Source organism: Canis lupus, chromosome 31, assembly GCF_011100685.1.
Source record: "Canis lupus familiaris isolate Mischka breed German Shepherd chromosome 31, alternate assembly UU_Cfam_GSD_1.0, whole genome shotgun sequence".
Classification (NCBI taxonomy): Eukaryota; Metazoa; Chordata; class Mammalia; order Carnivora; family Canidae; genus Canis; species Canis lupus.
In genome coordinates, this window is record NC_049252.1 from 34548774 (window position 1) to 34572848 (window position 24075).

Here is a 24075-nt window from a genome sequence, read left to right on the forward strand (position 1 = left end):
GTGTCCTCTCTGGTTTATTCAACTGGGCTCTGGGTTCAGCCCTCGTGTTTGCAAACACAAGCATCGGGAGGAAGGAGGACCCAGCAATCAGTGGGAGACGAGAGAGGTAGACATCGAAATAAAGGCAGACCACCTTTTCTTTTTTATTTCGCTTAGACAAAATGCAAAGAGTGTCTCATTAAATTAAAAAATAAACAGAAAAGAAAATCAAATTGATTCCCCCCCCACCCCTTCACTGACGGCACTCATCCTAATTCACAACAGAAGGAGGTCAAATTGAGGACCCAGTTTCTAATGGGAAAGAAAGGTGTGCAAACATGACTAAAGTCTCCCCCCTGCCCCCAAATCAATGTTCCTTTTAAATTCACAAAGAGGGTGATTTTTTCCCCATTTTCATTCTTAAATCTTGTGTGATAGAACTTCCAGTCAGAAGGTTTAGTTAGTCCCCCATGCACTTTGTAGAAAATCAGTAAAAATGCAATAACCTGTGAAGATCATAAAACTGGACTTCTTTCCCAAAAAATCAGATGCCCAGGCAGATGGAGCTCACACTCAGACAGAAAAAAAGCAGGAGAGTCTTTGCACTGTCTGTGGTTTCAGTATTTTCTCTTTTTTTAATATATTTTGGCAATTTTCTTTAATTATAAATATTGGAATTCCGTAAAAAAAAGGTAGCTTTGATTGAATTTTTTAAATTGTATTTACAACTGCTGTCCAGTCATGCTGTTTGTTATACCAGGGTGTAGGATTTTGCGTAGGGATTGTTTCCTTTCAAATGGCCCCGAGAGTCGAGCAGGGATTCTTGGGAGCTGCTCATCTTAGCTGCCTGTCCCAGCTCTGCTCCCTCTCGCTGAGGTAATGTGGCCACAGTCCCTTGCTGCCACTGCTGTCCCTCTCTTGTGGAGGACGTGGAGGAGGAGGCCTCCATGGGGATTGGCTCAAGGACCGTGGGGCGCTTCAGGGTCCGACTTTTCTGAGGTTCCAAGCACGCTTGCCCTAAACTCAGGTCCCTGCTGGTGCCTGCACCGCTTCGGTTTAACAAAAAGTCCATTCTAAGGTATGGAGGCAAATGTATGAGGTCACCTGCAAAGAAACACAGAGCAGTTAGTTGGCTTCCTCACTTGCTCAGCAGGTGCCGAGTGCCCTTTGGGGTTCAGAGCTGGAGATGTCACTGTACCTGGCTGTGCTTTGTGAGACCCCTTGTCAGAGCTCACCGCAAAGGCAGGTGGAACCCTCCTCACACCCGTCCCACCAGGCATAAGATGAGCTGGCTTTCCTACGGCACATTAACTTAGGCTTTTAAGGGTCATACTTCAGCCAGAGAAAGAGCAGTAACAAGATCCTTCAAAACCTCACAATGGAAAGAAAAGCATACATCAAAGGCAACAGTGCACCCCCAGGTATAAAGGGTGATGGACCAGACCCCGTATGTGATCGGAAGTGCTCAGGGGAGCATAGGGCTCGAGGAGGAAGGCAAGGATGCCAAGGAAGCAAGGGTCAAGCTCATTGGCTAGCTCAGTGCTTCCAGTCTTCTCCACCCCAAGACACATGCAGACAAGGGAGCGTTTGTGTAGCAGCAAGCTGGGTGAATGCAGGGGGCTCTTCCCAGCCATCTGGGGATTGAGGAACTCACTATTTTGGCTCACTTGTAACTCCTGGGTGGACAGCTCTGGCTAAGAAATGGGCTGCGGGTGTGCCGTCCTCAAGCCAAGAGACCAGGAAGGAGGATGTGCAGGTTGGGGGAGGCATGGTGATGGCCTGAGCTCAGAAGACATCCACAGAATGTCAGAGGGAATGTAATGGTGAGGCCTAAAAAGGGGCCCAAGGATCATGGTTTCCGAATGGAGGATAGTGGGAGGGTGACAGGGAAGGATGTGTGGCTTTTTATATATCCAGGTTCCTAAAAGTGATGACCTGACCTTATTCTAAAAACTTTAATAAGCAAATTATATTAATTTGCTCTTTTATTTACTCACATGGCTATTAGTCTTTAATTGTTTTTTTTTTCTTTTTCACATACCCGAGAAAACGTGGAATTCATTTACCTCTAAGGTTATTTTAAAATGTAGGTCAAGAGTGCCTCATGCTGTTTCTGAGACCCAACTAAATCTTGAAACTTGACATATTTGTAATGTGTTGTAACAGATTTGGGAATGAGTCTCTATCCCAGCAACTCCCCACTGAATGAGCAGGGCTTATTAAGCCTTCAAAAATCTATAGCCTTTTGGTCCCAGCTGGATTACAGGATGCTCAGGTCCTAGATTAGGAGGAACAAATGTGTTTGAAATCAAAAGACAAAACCCATGATAGCTGCCCTCTGCCTGCAGGGGCTCTCACATTAGATTTAGTGATCAGGAGGGTGAGGGTAGCTGAGAAAGGTGGGTGAAAATGGAAAATCCTTAATAACGGAAACAGTCCGGCGCCCACATCTTCATATAGCAGGGCTACTTGCACTTGCATACTGCAGGTCTGCCAACTATCTCTGAATATCCAATGTCTCCGGGCGATCCAGTTTTTCAGGCAAAGCTGAATTAAGTTGCATGATGCTCTAATTAGCCCTTTTGACAGTGCGAATGCTGCAAATGTGTCCTCTTAATAATTCATGCACTTATGTGGAAGAAAGCACCAGAGTAATCGGTGGTGAACTTGGTTTATTAAAGGCACTTTATGTCCATTAAAATCCCACCCCATGTGCTGATCCAAGTACCACTTGGGAAACTGGGCTATCTAATCATCCATGCATTTTCTATGTTCTTCAGATGCCTACAGATCCAAGGCAACTTGTGTGCTTATTACTCCAGCGAGAAAGAAGAGGAATGGAAACCGTGGTGACAGTCTGGATGTTGGCACAGCTGCTTTTCTCAGCCTCCCGCCTTCCATCTGCCTATTCCCACGGAGAACCTAAACAAGGATTCTACTGGTGGGGATTAGGAGTAGAGGTCTGGAAGGCATTGCCTGCCTTTAATCTAGGCTCAAGTCTCCTCACTCATAAAAATGGAAATAATACTAGAATCTACCACATAGAGTTGAAGGTGAGGATTTAATTAGGTAATGCATGTGAAATGTTTACTGTCAGACACCTCCCTTCTCAGAAGGTCCATTGTTAGGAGCTGGACCAGCCAGGGGAATGAGCCTGGGAACTCTTCTTTCTACATTGGTTTCTATCTTCGGTGGGTTGATTACAGTCCACCCCTTCCAAAAGATATGTCTGTGTCTCAACCCTCAGGACCTGTGAACATGACCTTAGTTGGAGAAATAATTAAGGATCTTGAGACGAAATCATTAGGACTCAAGGTAGCAGGTGTCCTTATAGGAAAAGAGAGAAGGAGGCTGGAGACAGAGCAGAGGGGAGAAGCCATGTGAGGATGGAGAGATGCAGCCACAAGCCACAAAATGCATCCACAAAAGGATGGAGCTGGAGGAGGCATGGAAGGGATTGTTTCCTAGAGTTCCTGGAAGGACCACAGCCCTGTTGACACTGGATTTTGGAATTCTTCCCTTAGAACTGTGAGAATAAATTCGTGTTGTTTTGAGCACCCAGTTTGAGGTACTTTGTTATGCCAGCCACAGGACACTCACACAGATGTCCTTTCTTCTTGGCTGGGATGCCCTGGGTACTTCATGTGAAGCCTCTCTGAATACTCCTACTGTCTGGGAACAGTCTCTGCTTATACCAATTACAGGAAAGGAGGGAATTTCTCTTTAGAGACCAGTAACAGCAGCCGACATAGTTGTGGTTTGCGGTGTTCCCACCCTGTGCTCTGACCCGTCACCCACCTTTCCTCCTTACAGAGACCAAGGCAACACCTCTTCCCCCAGTTCCCCTGCTCTCTGGGAAAGCACACACCTGTCCAGCTGGCTCTCAAAGCCCCCGCTCAGGGAGGCTGGCTTTCCTGGGGTCTCCCTCACAAGGGAGCGGAAGCCTCTATGAAGGCCTCTGTCTCCACAGGGAGCAGGTCTCTTGGTTCCTCATAGTCCAGCCCTCCCCAGCCGACCCACCCCTGGCCACCTAACCCTCTCCATGCTCTGTGGAGCAACATGCCCTGAAGCTAATCCACCAGGAACCCCTGGAGTTATCCCATGTGTGAGAAAGTAGCAGTGATCCAGGAGTCATTCAAGGATCTTTTTCACTTTGAGCTCTACGGTCACCTCTGTCGGCACACACGGCCTTGGTCTCCTTGTGCGTAAACCCACCATTGCCACAAATATGGGCAGAGCCAAAACCTGGCCTTAGTGCATTTCCAGTAAAACCAGTTACAGTGGAGTTCACCTCCAATTCCAGCAAGGATTTAATCATTTAGGTTCCCTCTTTTTGCTTTACTCTGCGTTACCTCTGCCCTTTCTGTCTTTCTCCTTGTTTTGTTTTCCTTCTGCTGACTCTCTCCTATGTGGAATACAAGGTGGAGGAAAGAGATGAAACAGACAGTGTGGGTTGGAGAGGGGGTAAGGAGATGACAGGCAGCAACCAGGGCATGATGTCAAGGAGAGTGTGGTATGTGTGTGTGCGAGTATATTCATATGTCCCTGTGTATGTGTATTTGTTCATGTGTGTATGTGTGTCTGTGTGCATGTGTGCACATGTATTTGTGCATATGTGCGTGTAAATGTCTGTGTGTGCACATATATTTATATTTGTTCATGTGTGTATATGTGTGTGTGCATGTGCACATGTGTTTGTGTATATGTGTTTATGTGTATGTGTGTACATTTATGTGTGTGTGTGTGTGACACAAAGACAGACGGAAGGAAAACCCACAGGTTGGGGGAGAAGCAGACCCCACAAGGAGAAGACAAGGTGCGCAGGAGAAAGGCACAGGTGTCAGGAGGACCTGGGCTCACATTCAGATGCTGGAAGGGAAAGGATCTGGGGACTCCCTTCCATGCCTTCCTTTTGCTCTGCTTACCTTATTTCTCACATTTCTAGCACTTTCCTAGTTAGCTAAACCCATTAGCTACTTTCCCAAATCCAGCATGAGTGAAACATGGTGACAAGGGGCTAAGAGTCCTGATAGGCCTTAGGGGCACACTCCACTTGCTGATTCTTGTGGTGCTTATTCACACAATTGTGTGTCATGAACAGTCACCCGCTGTGCTCTGCCCCTGAGGCCTTGAGTCAGAAACATGGGGTGAGGGCGAGGGTGGAGGGGCTGAGACACCCACAGGAAGAAGGGGCTCTGAGAAGCTGAGCTTAGGGGCTGAGGTGCTGGACTAAACCCGAGGCAGAGGGGCTGAGATGGGTGGTCAGGGAGGGGCGAGTGGGAATGGGGCTGAGAAGGGCAGAGAGATGGACAGGGAGACAAGAGAGATTAGAGAGACAGAGAGAGACACAGAGACAGAGAAAGAGATGTCAGAGACAGAGAGAAATGGGGAGAGGTGGAAAGACATAGAGAGATGGAGAGACAGAGAGACAGAGAAAGAGATAAAGACAGAGACTGAAAGAGACAGCTGTGAGACACACACAAAGACAGAAATGGGAGAGACAGAGATGAGAGAGATGGAGGGAAACAGAGATAAAGAGATGAGAGAGAGAGAAACAGAGAGGGATAGAGAGATGAGAGACAGATCTGAGAGACACAGAAAGAGACAGAGATGAGACAGAGAGAGAGACAGAGTATGATGGAGAGACAGAGACAGAGGGGAGATGAGAGAGATGGAAACACCTACACGGGGAAGCGGAGGGAAGCAACACAAGACATAGGACTGGGGGCGAGGTTGAAAGAGGGAGGAAATCTCCCATGAAAATGGGAAACAAAGAGTCATAAAGAGAGAAAAGCAGATAGGACTCAGCAGAGGAGTGTGGGGAGGATACTGCCACGGGACCCCCAGGGTGTGGATCATGAGTAAGGATATGGCCCTGTCCCCTTACCTGGCCACCACCCCCGTGGTCTCTGAGTCCTGAGTATTTCTCCCTCTTTGCCTCCTCAGCCTGCAGCCCCCAGATCACAGGCTGGCCCTCCCCTGTGACTCCCACCTGGAGGCACCATGGAAGGTCATTATTCAATATTATTGAAATCACGGCCCATTCCTTATTTTCCTGTCACCGCCCCTGGGACTTTGGTGCCCCTAGTATCTCTGAAAGTTCACACTAAACAAGTGTCATCAGTTTCTCCATCTGTCCCTAACCACCTTGCTCACTGGTGCCCTCACAATTCCTCGCCCCCAGACTCCCTGATCCACCAGCAGACATCCACCAGCAGGTGGGTGCTCAAAGCTTGCCATCCTCACCAACAGGGACCTGCAAGCCATGGTTGGCCCAACTGTGTCAAAACTGCTCTAGTAAGAGCACCTCCTGCAGGAGATGCACCTTCCTATTAGGAAAGCAAAGTTTCCCGAACTTTCTCAGTATACTCAGAAGCACACAAAGTTTGAATGCACTTTAGGCTCGAAGAAGGATGGCAAAAATCGATATTAAAGAAGAGCAAGAATGCATCCATTCAGAAAATCTATAATAGATGTGCATCCATGAATCTATTCTCAGACGATGCTTCCTGCCATTTGGTGTGCACACCCTTGGGGAGGAAGCATCTAGAGTTTAGCAGTAGTTCTCAGCAAAGAGTGATTCCGCCCCCAGGAGGCATGTGTCAATGTCTAAAGACTATTCAGGTGTTACAGTTGGAGGGTAGCTGCTCAGTAGCCACCAGTAGCCTTTACTGGACACAGGCTAAGGATGCTGCCCAACATCCTATTAAACACAGAACCCCACAGACCCTCCTCCCCTGCCTCCAATCCTTCAATGCTCATTGTGTTGCTACTGAGAAACCATAGCTTAAAGGGGCCAATGTTCACTATTCCAAGTGGGCCTTTATTCTACTTTAAGGAACAAGAAACTATTGCCCAGCTTCTTCTAGTCCACCAGGAGTTATGACCTCAGATCCTGGGAGAATGTGAAAGATGTATCCCATGGAGCAGTGGTCATAAGGTCTTCTTCCAAGTTGGTCTGATGAGGTTGGAGCTTAGGATGGGGTAAGAGCATGAGTTAGAGTCTTCTAGGCTTCCTGAAAAAATTCTGCTTTTACCTCTAAATGGTTCTGTGACCCCTTCAAATTTTGCATCTTTATCAAGTGAAGGGGGCAAGGTTATTTCTAAGGGCATCTTCAAGTTTGAAAGAGTCTTTCTTATGCTCTTTACCATCTCACCTGTGAAAACTGGAGGAGCACAATGTATTAGGAATTTGAGGATAAGTATGAAACGAATGCATTTTTAGGAGCCTAAAATTCTGAGGCATATTGTAATAGCCTTCTTCCCCCTCTTATGTAATACTTCATTAGCACCTGTGAAACCGTGCATATGCTTTCACAACAAAGTCCTGGAGAGAAAGCTAATCAGAGTCCCTGGGGATTAGCTCTCCTCTGGGGCCATATAAAAAGGAACTTTCATCAATTTCTAATAAGGCTTCACATCTATGCTTGGATGGAGCTGGGTATTGATGCAAAGGTAAGAAGCAAAGGATGCTTACCTTGACTTCTAGCAATTTCAATAAGAACCACACAGATCAGACTTGTAATGATGGTTACAGCATCAAAGAGCTAGTTACAAAGCGAGAGTATAGAGTCTGCCCATTCTGGAGGCAAATGAGATCTAACACTTTTTTAGTTTAATATTAATGCTGAAGCAAGGTAATGAAACCTTGTAAATGAACCTCTTTTGGTAAATGAATCTTCACTCCCAAATGGCCACCAGGAAAACCCCTAAATAAATAATGTGAGATTGATACCAGAGGTCTGTGTATGCGGATTCTATTACCATTCTTGGCTTGTACTTAGGAGGCTTCATGCATTTTTAAGAGCGCATCAATATTGTCATCCTCCTACTCACTGGTGAACTTTAGCAACTACACTGAGGTATGAAGTGGGGCTTTGAGTTTGTTGCTGCTCACAATTCTTCTGAAATAAAATAGTTCTGTGTGAGAAACAGGATTGGAAAACCCAGCACTTAGGCCAGGGTGGAATCACTTGGCAAGGCATTTGGAGCACTCAGTGAGGAAAGGTCCATGAGGCTCAAAGAACCTCCAGCTCCCACATAAGACTGACAAGGACACACACACTGGGGACCACTGAGGAGGAAGTGTGGTTGGGTGCCTGTACCTGTTCCCTTGTGGGGCTGGCAGACCTTTCTCAACAACCCTGTGCATCTTGACTCATCTCGTAGAAGGACTTAGTTAATCTGGAAACGAGAAGATTCTAGGCAGAAGGAATATACATTTGTGGACTTTAGGAACCCAGAGAGCAAGGGTCATGACCAGTAAGGAGACAGGGCTGGCTTCTTGAAGCCCTATGAGTCTCTATCCTGAGCAGTGGGCATCTTCACAAGGGATTTCAACATGAGAGCGTCAACTACACCACTTGAATTTAAAGTTTGTTGGTTCCCAGTTTGGGATATAGGATGCATTAGAAGTTGGTGCCAGCTGTGTTCACACAGGACCCCATTGAAATATGATGGTCTTTGCTGTCTTTTTACCTTTTTGCATATTCCTAGCACCGTCGGGTTGGTCATGGCTTCATGACATCTTACTGGGGTTTGTGTGTGTGTTGGGGAGGCCTCTGTCTTCCAGAGCTGGATTTTTTTTTTGCCTTGTTTCCTGGATTTCCTCATTTATCTGTCTTGTGTCTTTAGTGCCGTTTATGATACTACATGGTATTCTGATGAATTAAGGAGCCTATGGGAAGTGTTGGTTTAATATATTAACAGTTTTAAGTCTTAGGATAATACCTGGTATTTTTTTTTTTTTACAGAGAAGATATTCAATAACTATGGGTTAAATAAGTGAGTGCAATAGATTTGTGTTTTCACAGGGTCTTTCTGGAGATGCAGTGAACTTTCACTATGATGAGCCTTTTTGCTCATCACCCTTTGCACTGGAATCTAGAAACTTCCTTCTGGCCACTCAACAGGACACAGGTGGGCTTCCTACTGCTCCCTTACAAGTTATCAGGCACAGACCTCTTCCCTACCTTGTACCACCCATGAGCTCCCCAGCAACTAAAGCTGAAGTCCAATAAGCCAACCAAGGAAAACAGTGAGTTAAGGGGATAGGAGTCAGAGAAAAGGCAGTCAGAGCAAAAGAATGCACTTAGGAATTGGGGGACACACATAACAGCAGCATCTTTGAAAAATCCTTAAGAACACTTGGAAAGGTAAGAAGACTCAGGCACCTGGAATCAATGACAGAAAGTCACTGTCAGAGACAGAAAGGAGAGGAAGTTGGTGCAAAAGTCAAGTGGGCTTTGAATTCCAAGTTTGGGACTCTTTGTAATAAGTCCTACCATCCACTTCATGTGTCCTAGAGAGATCAGATAAAATAACAAGACGGTCTTTAAGAAGATGAAATCACAAATGTATGTCAAAGAGATCAGTTTCCGAGCAGTGAGCCAGGACAAGCATGGTGAAATCTTTAGGTTTACTCAGGGCAGGTGCATAGCAATATGTGGAGGTGCTGTTAATGGCCTCTGGGTCCTTCAAACTTTATTTATTGATTTTTCCCAAAGATTTCATTCATTTATTTGAGAGAGAGAGAGAGAGCAAGTGTGCATGAGTGGGCAGGGGTGAGGCAGAGGGAGAGGGAAGAGCAGACTCCTCACTGAGCAGGGAATCTAACACAGGGATCCATCCCAGGACCCTGGGATCATGACCTGAGCTGAAGGCAGATGCTTAATCCACTGAGCCACCCAGGTACCTCTCTAACTTTAATTACTATGGGAATATTTGAAAGTTAGTCAGTTCAGAGTGAGCTCTTGCTCCATGTGGTGAATGTGAGGCTGATTCCAATCTCCTGACTTTGCTCTCCCCTCTCCCCACACCACTGTGCCTTTAGGATGTCTACCAGGCTTTCTGCCCCATCTACCACTTAGATCTCAGCCCACATCTCATTGCTTCAAGAGGCTTTCCTTGACCATTCTCCCCAACTCCCAATCTCTGCCAGACTTGATCACCTTCTCCAATTACTTCTCTTCCCAGAACTTACCATAATCTGAAACTGTGTTATTTGCTTATTTTCTCCCATCAGGAATATAAACTCCCTTAAGATGGGGTCTTTGTGGGTCTCATCTACCATTGCATCTCTAGCTGTGAGATACAATGGGAGTGGGATCTCAAAAAAGACATGCTGATATTAGAAAGCAAGCTGGGAGGCTGGGAGGCTGGGAGGCTGGGAGGGAAGAATCAGGAGCATCTCTAGAAGGATGGAGGCCAGAGAAACTCAGTGTGCATGTGTGTGTGCGTGTGCATGGTGTACACATGTTCTTGTGCATATGGAAGTATCAAAGATACTTGTGCTTTAAAGGAGACAATTTCTATAGCTCTTAGAATAACACTCATGATAGAAATTTCAAAATCTAATTGTAATGAGTGCAAAAAAGAGGAGAAGGATGCAAACCTGAGGCATGCGGCCCCCATCACCGACCCTAAGAAGTGAGGGGAAGAAGGACACAGAACTGCTTGAGAGGAACCAAGTGTGGTGCCTTGGGTCAGGAGGAGAGAGTCTATGTCAGGTGACCTGCTGGGAACAGAACTCATGTCCTCAGGTGGTGAGGGAGATGCAAGTAGAACACAGCTGTGGAGGGGGATTCTGGACAGTGAAAACCTCCAGAGTCTAATTCTGATTCAAGAGCCAGCATGAAAACCACATGGGCTTCAGGGGAAGCAGTATGTTCAGAGTGATAGCTGAGAACAGGAAGAACAGACTTCACTTGAGGGCACCACCAGAGCAGAGGTCAGCAGGTCCTTCAGGTAAGCACCTCTCACTCCACGCTCTTCTCTTTGGTTAAATGCTCACATCCAGGAGGGCACGAGGGATGGCATGAATGGATCCGAAAGCCAAAAACTGCTTTATGTAGCTGATTGTTCAGAGAACCAACAAGTTGACAGTAGGCAGTGACCATTGCCAGCTGGAAAACTTCAAGTGTGTTCATCACGAGAGGGGCTGATGTGTGTGTATTTAAGGCTGGTGTCCCAGAGTGTGAGTGCAGGAATCTAAAGGGGCTGACCCTTCTCCTACTCTTCATGGGGCCAGGATGCACTAGGCTGCATATGTGAAGTTTTAAGTAGCTTTGTGCGAAAGCATTTCTTGATTGCATAGGATAAACTCATGAATAAAGGAGGAGCAACAGTCCGAGAAGGTTAAAAATCAGTTCAGAATGCTACCTGAATCCAAGAACAGGTATTGTAATCAAAGTATTGGAAATTGCTTTGACCAAGAGGGAAAGAAGTTGTTAAATCTTCCCTCTATTTCTCAGAGGAAGATAGAGTTTTATTTGTTTGGTTTGTCATTTGTTTCTAAAGATGGAAATAACCATCCCTTATTGGAGAAAATAAAACCATAGCACAACTGGCATTTTATTTAAAATCAAAAAGCCCTAAAAATTCAGTACATTCAAAAGTCAAGTATTATTAAACATCTAAAGCGAGATTCTGATGTTTGCCTTACGTGCGAGCCATTACAGTTCATGAGGAGCTCCCCTTTATCTGTGGAAGAGATTGCTTTTTGATTTGTTGAGAGCAAGAATAGAAAATGAATCACTGCTGGAAGATGGGGTAGACTTAAGTGTTCTCTTATGTTTTACTGACAACTTCTAATAATAGTAATATTTTAACCAATTGGTCAGTCTTATCATTATCACAGCTATGATATGTACATTCATTCAATATATTTATTAAGCACCTACTATATGTGTCAGACACAATGGTAGGAGCATATATTCATTCACTAAATCATTTAAAATATTTCTTGAGCACTTACTGTGCTGCCAGTTATCTGTTAGACACTAGGAGAGAAGTATGAAGGCAATGAAGACATATTTTCTATCTTCCTGGAGCCAGGATCTGGCCTAGTTGGTTTAACTGGATCCTGACTTGAATCTATGGAGTGTTTAAAAGGTTTGGATCACAAGTGGAGGAAAGACCATCAAACAAGAAGACCCGATAGTAAGGAGAAATATGTACAGAGACTTGGAAGACTTCATGGAGACACACATTGATTGACCGACACCCTCTAGAGCTACGCGACACAGGTTAAGAATGAGGTTTGAAAGGCACAGCTCCAGGAACTGATGATTTTGACACAGCCTCCAGTCAGCAAAATACTAAATTGTCACCTTGGTTTTTGTGCCTGGTCTTGAATTTAGTTTCATTATAAAGGGACAAGAGAAAGGTTTTCCTAAAAGCATATCAAATATTCAATAATAATAATGCAGCCATCCAGGGTGGACAAAACAAAGTTTATATGCATTAGGACTTGTGTTGATTTAAAAAGTTACTCATACTTAAAGTCATAAAATCATTTTAGTCTTTTTTTTAAATCATTTTAGTCTTAATAGCATTTTAAGACTATACTACTTCACTTAGTTGTGATCTTTCAGTTGTTCTGATGGATGCAGGCAACGATGTCAACGATGTCATAACAAAAGTTCAAACTTTTTTTTTTAATACGAGCCTAACAATAGGAACAACAAGACATCAGAAAGAAACTCAAGCCTTTAATTAATTCAAAGCTTGCATAAATAGGACCATTACTTCACCAGGAACTCCTGTATGCAAGGGAAGATGGTTGCCAATGGAAGCATGGCGTACTTAACTAGGTGATATGCAAAGAGGCAGATGCTTCCTGGGGGGGGGGGGGGTCCATGGCCACTGAAGGGAAATAAAAGAGGGAAGGAGAGGAGCCAGCGCTCATCTGGAGACCACATTGGAGTCACTATGAGAATCCCAACAACAGCGTCAACAAGGCAACGACAGAAGCAACTGCTAACCACTTCACCCAAATTATGCTACACACATCTTATACCAATGTCAGGTCCATTTCAAAGATGGGGCACCTGAAGGCTTCAGCAAGGTTAAACAACATGCCCAGAGGCACATTTTCTCCTTTCCCATCTTCCTTCCTCTCAGGCTTAACAGCCACAAAGAGCTTATGTTTTGATCCTATGTTTTTCTGCATTCGCTTTGCAAATAAATGCCAACAAGAAATGCTTGAAATAAAAACACCCACAAATAACAGCTCATCTTCTCCCCGAGGAGGTAGACAGAATGAAAATAAATGAAGCCATCATTCTTTATTGTATGCTGGCATGAGTCTTGACTCAGTTTGGAAGATTAGTTGCTGGATAGACAATTCTTATTTTATATATTTTTATGCATTTATAAGGCTCATTTCAGCTGGGCTATACGCCATAAAACCCAAGGGAATTGCAGTAATTTAACAGTGAAGATAAATTTTTGAAATAGGGCTAGTATACTGGTTCGGAAAATGGGAAAAAAGGAAATAAAACTGGATTCGACAAGAATGGAGGGGCTGGTCCGCAAAGGAAAGTCTACAGGCAGCTATTTAAGGGTGAAGAAGAAGAAGAAGAAGTGATTCTTCACATGAGAAGTACCACTCGTCGCCATGGCCGGATTCAGTATATAGAGTGTTTGTTTGCCCTTGTACAGTGGTTTGCAAATATCTGACCCAACACTTGAAAACTGTGAGTCTTCATAGAAAACCAAGATTTCTGGCTTCTCTTGAAAGTCGCTCATACTGGCCCCCCATTTCCACTTGGGATTAGTTGGTGGGAACATGCTGGCGTCTCTCCCCTCTAGATAGTCTTTGAACCCTTAAATTGTTCATCCTGCATCATCTCCCTGCTCTGCAACCTCTTCACTAATGCATGCCATCTGCCAGGCCCTGAGGCCTTAAAACCCAGAGCTGCCATCCACATACCCAGTCCACTCTCACACGCTCAAGGCAAAGCCCAAACCAGTGGCTGACCAAACCCAAGCCAGTCATTGTCACTTTGGGTAGCTCAATGAAACCAAGGCCCAAGCACTGGCCCACCAGTAAGACTTCTCTCCTTTGGAAAACCCTCGGTACAGCAGCTTTAAAACATAAGCCCCCTGTCTTTGAGCCTCCTCTCCTCATGTGTTGGGGTCTCCATCTCCAATCTGAGCTCCTTGGGCTCTTTGACGATTGCACAACAGAATATAGTAAGCGATGTGTCACTTTCCAGGCCCACTCTTAATAGACCAGATATTTCTGTTTGCCTGCTGGGAAGCTTGCTTAGAACCAAACTGCCATGATATGAAGAAGCCCAAGAACCTGGTGGAGAAACCCACCCCAGGGAAGGACATGGCTAGTGCCAAGCTGCCAGGTGAGGGAGCCATCTGGGAAGGCTCCTCCAGACCTAAGGGAGCCTCCTCAGCTGACCCAGCTGGAGAAGAGAGGAGCTGTCCTCACTAAGCCTTGACTAGATTTCAGATTTGTAAATAAGTTAAGTGATTGTCACTGTTGGAAACCAATAAGCTCCAGAGTGGTTCATTACACAGCAACCTGTAAACAGAGCACCGAGTCCAAACACCAGGATGGGCTTTCTTAGGGCACGGGTGTGCCTCAGGAAGACGAGTCTCCTAAACAGTGGCCCAAGCATTGCTTTCCTCACCTGGCCGGTGTGCCTTTGGAACCGCCATGTTCATCACTCGACCTCCATCCTGAGGTTTGGGGGGAGATGCAGTGAACCTGCAGATCCCCGATTCTGAAGGGGTGCTGGAGGTCAGACTGTCTGTGTACTCGTTTGTCCCTGCCGTCAACTGTTCAGATGATGTGTCTGATATGAAGCACTCTGTGATGGTGAACTTGGCGTGCCTCAGCTGCTCTTCCATCTTGGCGTGCTCGTAGGCCCTGGCCAGTTCTTCGTAAGTGGAGGAGGCACTTTCTGTGGAGACCATGCTGCTTCGCGCTCGATCTGCAGTGTGAAAGAGAACAAGATGGATAAATGATTGCCTTGGGCATGCACCCAGAGAATGGCCATCTCTGGCTTGTGGCTGTCTCTCCCAGATCCTTATGCAACCCGTCAGGGGTCCTGGGTCTTTGACTGAGAACTGCCTTTGTCACTATGGGGCCCTATTTCTGCACCTCTGTAAGGTGGGCTCAGGGAACTTTGTTTCAGCTGAATTGTTCACAGCCTGGGACACTTTGGTAAATCAGCAGTGCTGAAGAAGTCTGTGTTTAGTTAAAATGATCGGGAACACAGTGAAAATGGACAGCAGTGTCTACCCCCTGCTCTGACTTGTCAGTCAGTCTGTTCCGTAGAGACTCTAATTGGCACGAATGATTTGAGCTCTGCATTCAGCTTCCTCCAGCCCTAGCTTGGCAATGAGGTTGTGACAGCGGCTGGAAATGAAGCTGCAACGTTGCATGAAATTGGCCAGTAGGAAGAATGGCCCCTGGTCCTTCGGACTTATCTTTTTGTGACTGCCATCCTTTATGGGTCCCAGAGAGTAGCCAGGACAAAAGGAGAAGCATCTTGGTCAGAGGAATCTCTATTTTACACACTAAAAAGTTTTGAATCACCTCTGTGGAACTCTGAGACTCTTCTAAGAGAAATAACAGCCATAAAAATAAATGTACAGGGTAACACTCCACCTTTAGAACACTATTTTTAAAGTATATCATCCAGAACAAAAGAAAATGAGTATTAAAATTTCCTACAGCTATTAGATTCAGATATAATTTCTTTTCAAAAGTTAAGGTGGGGGGATGGGGCAACCTGGTGCTATTCATAGGCCCTGTCTTCTCTCAGAAATGAAATCTAAGTGGTTGATGGCACAGAGTAGATGACTTACCTTATAATCAACTCCTGTTTAATTGTCAAAAGGATCAGCCTATGCTCCCTATAGAGGGTGCTATGACCTTGTCATGAAATTTCAAGTGTAGCATCTTAAACCCAGAGATGATAGTGGGTCATGTGCCCTCAGAGTATAATCAGGAACTACTGCAATCGTGTGGGTAAAAATTTTGAAGTATCTGTGTTTCTCTCAGCGGGGTAGGAACTAAAACAAGAGAGGAGCATGAGTATGAGATTCAGGACACCTGCAAAATAGATGCCTTTCAGTTCTGCTTTACAAAAATCATTGGGCCCTGGATATCATCATATTGGTACCTGTTAGATAAATGCCTGAAAATTTGAAAGTGACCTTGAAGGAGCATGAGTAGAAGCCTCTGAGGCCCATCTGTGGGCCACACTTGTCCCCAGGGTTGAGGAGGAGGCGTGCAGACCCTACCTGTGTCTTGTGAAGGGCTGACACTGTAGCTGTCACTCTCCTTGTCCATTGATCCTGCAGCCCTGGGCGTCGGCAGCCTCCAGTCTGTGGTGAGGGTGTGTGCTGAAATGGTGGGGTGGGGTCTGTTGAGGGTCCACTGGCTGGCATACCGATTTCTTGCTGTGGGTCCTGCCTTTGCATTCCTCCTGGTGGTAGGATCTGTGAAGAGCCAAGAATAATGTTTGTCTTAGTCCCTAGGGGTATGGCTAGTTATGATCAAAGTGTTGAGAGTGGTTCTCTCCACCCAGTCCTAAGACTCCATCCTGCAGGACTCATACTTCCAGGAAGCCTTCCCAGAGTGCCCCTATCCAGAGCATTCATTTCCTTCCTCTTATGGCCTGAGATATTTATGTGATACTTAAGCATTTTAAAAAGTCCTGTGAGAGGGATCCCTGGGTGGCGCAGCGGTTTAGCGCCTGCCTTTGGCCCAGGGCGTGATCCTGGAGACCCGGGATCGAATCCCACGTCGGGCTCCCAGTGCATGGAGCCTGCTTCTCCCTCTGCCTATGTCTCTGCCTCTCTCTCTCACTGTGCCTATCATAAATAAATAAAATAAAATAATTAAAAAAAAAAGTCCTGTGAGAGAAAGAACATTAGATTTGGACTCAGGGATTATGGACTCAAACCTTGCCGTTTGTCCTTAAATGTTTCTGTGAATCAACACATATCACTTAAGCTTCCAGAGAATAACCACCATCTTCCATGCTTGGCCAAATATACTCTAACATGGCCTCTTTTTTATAGGTCTCCTATCTTAAGGTGTTATTATGGGTTAGATCATGTCCCTTCCAAAGATATGTCCACATCCTAACCCCGAGTACCTCAGAATGTGACCTTACTTGGAAATAGGGTCACAGCAAATGTCATTAGTTATGATAAAGTCAGATGGGAGTAGGGTGGCCTTCAATCTAACGTGACTAGTGTTCTTATAAGAACAGGAGACAGACACACAGAGGGAAGACAGCCCTGGACCAATGGAGGTAGAGATTGAGGTGCTGCAGGTGTAAGCCCAGGAATGTCAAAGATCGTCAGCAGCAACCACCAGAAACTAGGAAGAAGTGAGGAGGGATCCTTCTCTACAGGTTTCAGAAAGAATGTGACCCTGCTCATATCTTGAATTTGGACTTCTGGGCCCCAGAACTAAAATTCTGTTAGGCCACTGTAGTTTATGGTATATTGTTATAGCAGTTGTAGGAAACAATAAGTGTTATGGTGGTTTTGTATTTACTCGTTTCCTTGAGTATGACTGTTTTACTCATCAACTAAATTGTATGTTCTTAGACCAGAAGGATGATTTTTTTTTTGTCTAAAGACTCTCTTAGTCCTTTGCATATGGTAACATATCTTTTCAGTAGGATTGTCTGAACTTTGTCAAAGACACAGGTCATTCAATGCGGAGTACACACAGTTAATGATATCTGGATTTTATATGTCTGCTGTCCTCAAGAATACAGAAATTTACATACATAGAGGCCGGTGCCAGGTGGGTTTCATTTTTTTCTAAATCTGGAACCAAAAGCAGCAGGTCAATGGGGTAGGCAGAGTTCTTGGTTCAGCTCTTTGGCTGGACACTGGAGTGGATCACAAAACTGTCTTTTCTGGAATTCTGTGGAATAGGGGAGAGGCTCAGTGACCTGGAGTGATTTTTCTCGGGCTCAAGCCTGAAGGCAACACAAGGTCCTAGATGGGCCTCATCCACCATTGAATTCTCTGCTTCTCAAAAAGGAATTTTAGGCAGTTATATTTCATAGTGGCCTGGCCCTTTCTAAACACTGCAGTCTATATTTATGGCTCAGGACTAATGAAGCAGTATTAAAAGATCAACACTGAGAGGGCCAATCCTTGGCATTGTGACAATGACTTACTTATGTGCTTCTGTAGGCCTGGAAGTCTCTCTAAGGAAAGGGTAAGGGTAAGGGCAAGAGTGTTCATCCTTGGGTTCATTCATGGGGTCTACAATAATTTCTGGTACACATAGTCCCCTGGATGAATACAGATAGCCCAGGGTCACTTTATGGATGAAGCAATGGAAACTCAGAGAGGATAAGTGGTAAAAATGGAGCCCAAGACTCCATGGATTGGTTCAGAGATTGCCCAGCACTTGACCACCCTGGATATCTAAGTATCTAATACAGTGTCCCACGACACTGGCTCCTTTTTAATGCCAGGTTGGATCATTTGAAAGTGGCGAAATGAGTTTCTTTTTAAATGGAGGATTTTCCTCTTTGCAAATTCTAGTTATTGGACTTTGAGCCTAATCCATCATTCTACAATGCTGGAGAGAAGCATTAAGATGGCAACCAAATCGATATGTTTTAAGATTTCCTGGGTCATCAAAATGCTTCATCTTGGTACATATTCTTTGGGGCATTGATTTTTAAGACACATTTTATCCCTACTTGCAAATTCCACAGCAGACTTTGTCGGAAGATATATTTTTTTGGCCTTAATTAGAATGTAAATGTGTTATGCTCGAGTGCCAACCCCTCTGGACAGCAAGGTGTGAATGATAATTGTGTTTCTCCACTGAAATGCTAGGAGAGAGGTCCTCAAAGAGATAGAAAACTATTCTCACAGGTAGGAGGCTAAATATCTTCCAGGTATGATGGACTTCCTAAATAGAGCTTCAATAAATGGAGCTTGTTATTATTTTTTTTGGAGCTTGTTATTTAAATGCTAATGAAACCTTTCCCCCCAAAAATGACCCTGTCCCTTACATAAGATTTGAGGGTTCTTATTTAAAAAAATTCTTCAAGGTTCTCATTTTTATTCTTTATGTTTCTTGCAACTACAACTATGGATCAGATTTACTCCTGGCATGGATGCTTGGGCAGGGGTGGAGGGTGGGTATCAGTTTGATCTTCCCACTTCAAGGATCACAATTTCTTCAAATATCCAACTGCTCCCCTGTGTTTCCTCCCACTGACTTGCCCACCCACAGTGGGGCAAAGCTGTAACCCCTTTCTCACTGAGATCACCCCAATGTGGAAAATTTCATGGTCACGTTGTGCATATCAGCCTCTATTCAAAGCCAGAACTCTTTTCAAGTTAATTTTGTTCATTATCCTTTTTTTTAGATGAGGACAGTTTTACCAGTGGCCTGATAATGTTAGAAATATAGGTCATGATATTACTTTCCTTGAACCACATCCTGCAATTCTGTTCTGCTCTAAGCAAGCATCCTAGAGGCAAAATTATCTCGGTAGGTAGAATATTGGGGTGGTTGACACATTTTTTAAATAATCAGGTTTTGGGAGCTGTTTTGTACCTGAGTTGAACTCTTCTGTATGATAGCTCCTAAGATGGCAGCTAAAATAAAAACTTGACTTGGATTCCAATTGGTAGCCTCCTTGGTAGTCCTTACCAGGTAATCTACTAAGGAAATAAATGTTGAGATTTACTGCCCCTGCATGGAAAGCATTTTATTTGACTCTCCAACATTCTGATATATATACAACTGAGTGACGAGCCATCACACTTGCTAAACAGCTAACAAATTACAAGGTAAGTGATACAAATCACTCTTGGCCTTTCAACACCGAGTCTGAACCTAAATTAAGCTTTTCTGCCCATTGAATCAAATTATTTTAATCATCCTGAACTCAGAATAAGAGAGGATTTTTGTGGCTAATAGGGTTATAAAACATGTCATGTGCACTGTGATCTGGGTATTAATCTATTTTTATTCTCTGGCATTCGATGTCCTATCTTGTAGGTGCTGTGGCCTTAGCTTCACGTGGTGATGATGCTGTGGGGCCTGAACATTCCCATCACATAAGGAGCATACATTTATCAAGGGCTCATTGTACACAGGACACTCCTCGCCTCCATCAGGTATTTTCCTGCAGTGTGATGTCGAATACAATTCTGGGTGATGGAATGTGAATTTGTTTTCAAAGTCCCAACAAAAAAAAGTCAGTCCATGTTATAAACTTTTCAGTCCATGTTATGAACTTTATATATATAAAGTCTGCTCCGTCCCTAGATGTCCTCTAAGAAGCATCATCTCCACTTAACAGCAACATGGAGTGGTTGAGTTACGTTGCCTGCCTTTGACCCAGTTCCACTACTTGCTGGCTGTGAGCTCACCAGACGTGTCCATTTCCCTCATCTCTGAGAGTGGGGTTATCACCTCACCCACCTGTACGGTTGTTGTGACATGTTGGGGGGCTCAATAGATTTCAGGGCCTGGCCTGTAATTCCTGAGTGACAAACACCTGGTAAGAGTTGGAACACATTGTGCTTATTGGAAAGAGGATTGTGGAGATTTAGTAGATTGATCAGGAAGGCTAGAAATTTAGACAATTTGTCAGAAAAAAAATACCGTAAAGCATATACCATTTGGTATTTTTTAAATACCAAAAAAATACCATTAAATATCATAAAACTGGATCCTGGAGAGTTCCCACACTGCAGAAAAGAGCTGAAGAATTGAGCTGGTAAGGATAGGTGTGCATCGTATTCATGCCCAGTCTAGCCTGCTCTCATCAAGGGCTCTTGTAATGCTCTTGGCCCAGGTGGGTATATGGTGACAAAGGAATGGCTTCCAGGTAAATACAACCCAAGAACCCAGGTCAAGTCTAACATTGTTTGCTTCATTTGTCCTCATACCTTTGTACAAGAAATTTGATTTAAGTTCTCCTGTGACAATCTCATTGGTACGTCTCCAAAAAGTGTCCTGGGGAGAGACCGTGTACATACTTACAAACCTCTAATCAGCTGGCATCCAGACACCCAGCCTATGAGATGTTGCAGAAAATGGAGAACAAGGAGAGGTGCCAAGTGGACTGCCCAAGTCCTGTCCAAAATGCTAAACATTCTTTCTTTTCCACTCCTTTTACTGTGATTTCAGAACTTGGCGTGGATTGATATTTAAGTGTATTTACTGAGTGCCTACTGTGTGTCAGACCCTGTGGCTAGAGCCAGGGGTTGGGGAATACAGACACAGACACCAACAGAGGCCCCAATTTCAAGTGTACCCTAATTCACAGGAGAGACAGGGAAGCAAACAGAGCTGTAGACACAACCAAGGCATCTGTTTCCTCTGGTTGAAGAGCTAAATAGCCAATTATTGGTATTTCTCCCATCCTCATAATGAATCTTTGCTGCAACTCTGGAAAATTAAACAAAGAAAAAATGTGCCTAGAAACATAGCTTCTGTGATGCAGCCATGATAGTGTGCAAACAATATATCATAGATGCTCTTCTTAAAACTGAAGAGCGCCCACACTGAGGACATGGTCCTAGCATCATTAGGACAGAGTAGCAATGCCATTTGCAGTTGAGGAAACAGACTGTCTCTGCAAATGCACCATGCTACAGTGTGGAGAACCCACCACATGGGCCTGAGATGACACAGGTGCCCCATGTGTGCACCAATGATAAACTCTGGGGTGCAGGACCCAAGCAGAGAGTTGGGCTTTGGAAAGTTCCCAGAAAGACTTCTGCGGGGGGTCATCTGCTGGGGTGGGGGGCAGATGTTCATTGTTTCTACTTCTAAATGAAAAACAAGATTTCTTAGTCCCTCATAATGTGGTTCTAGAAGGAATATTTAATAATGAAAAAATTATCCCAAAGATCTTTTACTAATAGAGAATGTTGTGCAGATGCTAAATGAATCTCTCTCTCTCTCTCTCTCTCTCTCTCTTTGGAACTAGAGACTGATGCATGTATTTGAGTAGATTTGCCTAATGTTTGTAAACAACTGTTGGATGAAGTTCATCACAAATGAAAGAAGCTGCGTTCTGGAAGCTGTGGTTGCTTCAGTGTGATGTGATCATCAGGCTGAACCCTGGTGGAGCATCCCAACATTCTCAGGATGAAGCACAAACTCATGAGGCTGGCCCAGGAGGTTGGCCAGCTCTTTCTCTGGCTCTCCCCCTCCCCCTTTCCCTGTCACCCACTGCATTCTGTGATGCTTCTGCCTCAACAGGCCTTAGGAGGTTTTCCTTCCTCTTTACTCGGCCTGGCAGGCCAGCTCCTGACCACAACTCAGGTTTTCTCCTCAATGGTGGTCTCCCCAGACTGGCATCTGAAGGGTCCCTCCCATCATCCCTCTCAGACCCCTGACTCACCATCTCATCACTGTGTCCTATTTTTCCCTAGTTCTTTTAGATAAAGAAAAATGCTTGAGTTCTTTGTTTGCTGTATGATTCCTGCACTAAGATGAAATGAAAGTCTTTTTGCATCTTAGGATGTACCCCCATCACTGGGCCATATGTAAAGCAAAATCTTAGTAAATATTTCTGAGTCTGAAAGCACGAATCCTTAAATTTCCCCAGTTATGCTTCCAGTATTCCAGGTGTGAGAGACATGGACCTGCTGCTCCCACTTGCCTCTTGCTGGTTCTAGTTTATGCTTGTGATGGACATTCACATCTCTGCTGATATTCTGAATGTCATTGAATCAATGCTTCCATGAGTCGGGGGGTGATCATGCAGTTGGGAGGTTCCCAGGGCTTTGGTCTAACTATTCCCTCTCCCCTATTTAAGGCTGGCCTCTTTGCATCTCTCTGCCAGTTGAACATTGAAAAGGAGGTAGGAATGCTTGCTTGTTTTACTTGGCAGAAAAAAGTTATGTGCTGTGAGTGTGGCAAGGTTGAGAGGTCCTGTCCCACTGCACTAAAGGGCAGGGACATAAAACCTAACAACTGGGGAAGTATTTGTCAGTGAGGGCTCCAGACAATCAGCATCAGAATTCCCCACAATGCTTGTTTACAATGCAGGTTCCTGGGGCTCTTCCCTAGGCCAAGTGAATCAGAACCTCTGGGGATGGAGCCCTGGATGGGTGTTTTGAACAGACATCCTGAGTGATCCTGATGCACATGAAAGTCTGCGAACTACTACCTGGATATCTGTCCTCTGCCTCTTTCTTATTTTCCTGCTAATGTTTCCATGTTTCCTGGTGATGGGAGGAACTCTGAGGTCAAGGATCCATCCATTTCAGTCCCCCTGGGTCTACAGTCTTTCCTTCACTGAATAGCAATCAGTGGCTTAGAAACCCATCAATACAGTGTCCTGAAGTATCCAGAAGCTCAACCAGGCAGATGATGATGGGGAAACCAGTAGCTAGAGAGAATATCAAGGACCATGAAGCAGTTTCTAAGAGCAAGGCTCTTGCTCCAACACCCTTGTGAAAAGTTAACTCTCACTCATGGCTCGTTTGTATCTTCAGTGTATGCTAATGTCATCAAGGAAGGAAGGGGTTGAGGTTACACAAAAGCGAGAATAAAAGATTTCTTGAGCATACATTTTTTTCAAATGAATTTCAGTAACACTTGAAATTATTTTCCCTCAAATGACAATGTTATTAGGAATCAACTGGTTTGCTTCATAACGCTCGGTGCATTTCACAAGTGCCTTTTGAGTCAGAACTTATGAAAAACAGCTCCTAACGTTGTAATATTTTTCTAATTATAACACTCCGAGAATGTAAATTTTTGCAAAGTTGTTAGAGATTTAAAAGCTAGACATCAAAGCTTCCAAAAAGATAATAATCAGGACATCAATTTCTCAGTCTTTAAAGAGATTTAGAAACCATTTCAATTATGAAGAAATGAGAATATCTAATTAATAAGCTCTAGATACATATTAGGGGATTTAATTTCATTGCAGTAATTAATTCCCATATATTATGGATGCAGATATTAATAACCAAATCACACATAATCCCCAGATTAGCCAGGACTACAATTTTTCTCAAACAGCGTGTACAGGAGAAGAGCATAAGCTCCAAGGATGGACAGATCTATGACTAAATCTTGGCTTCACTACACATTGTGTGTGCGACTTTGTGCTGTTTACCTAACTTCTCTGAGAACCCATTTTTTTTTAACCTGTAGAGGCTACATATCTTTTCAAACCTATTATAAGTAGGTATCTGGCAGGGTTGCCTTACAGATAACATACATGACATTACCTTTTTATCCTAATCCTGGCACAGAGTAGATACTCACTAAAGTCAATTACCTTCCTCTTTTCCTGAGTCATCCAAATTAAAAAAAAATAC

General features: G+C 44.4%; 1 protein-coding gene and 2 long non-coding RNA genes across 5 annotated transcripts in view; 2 read left to right on the top strand and 1 right to left on the bottom strand.

Annotated features, from left to right (window-relative positions):
- Nucleotides 1-3769, top strand: part of LOC119867072 — a 34198-nt gene extending 30429 nt beyond the window's left edge. The window contains exon 4 of one of the 2 annotated variants that reach the window (XR_005382414.1): nt 2760-3769. This is a non-coding gene — a long non-coding RNA (uncharacterized LOC119867072). The remainder of the gene's footprint in view (nt 1-2759) is intronic. The other variant, XR_005382413.1, reaches the window with a different exon arrangement.
- Nucleotides 121-24075, bottom strand: part of DSCAM (DS cell adhesion molecule) — a 729459-nt gene continuing 705504 nt past the window's right edge. Inside the window, exons 31-33 of the mRNA XM_038581531.1 lie at nt 16030-16227; nt 14409-14711; nt 121-1083 (exon numbers count right to left, since the gene is read on the bottom strand). Coding sequence (XP_038437459.1) covers nt 731-1083; nt 14409-14711; nt 16030-16227 — 854 coding nt within the window. The 3' untranslated portion in view covers nt 121-730. The remainder of the gene's footprint in view (nt 1084-14408; nt 14712-16029; nt 16228-24075) is intronic.
- On the top strand, nt 8791-23308 carry LOC111093435. Of its 2 annotated transcripts, XR_005382416.1 has the most exons (4): nt 8791-8898; nt 11815-12005; nt 19784-19902; nt 21726-23308. It is a non-coding gene; the product is annotated as an uncharacterized LOC111093435 (long non-coding RNA). The 2 variants fall into 2 exon arrangements; XR_005382415.1 differs by lacking the exons at nt 8791-8898; nt 11815-12005 and adding an exon at nt 16657-19270.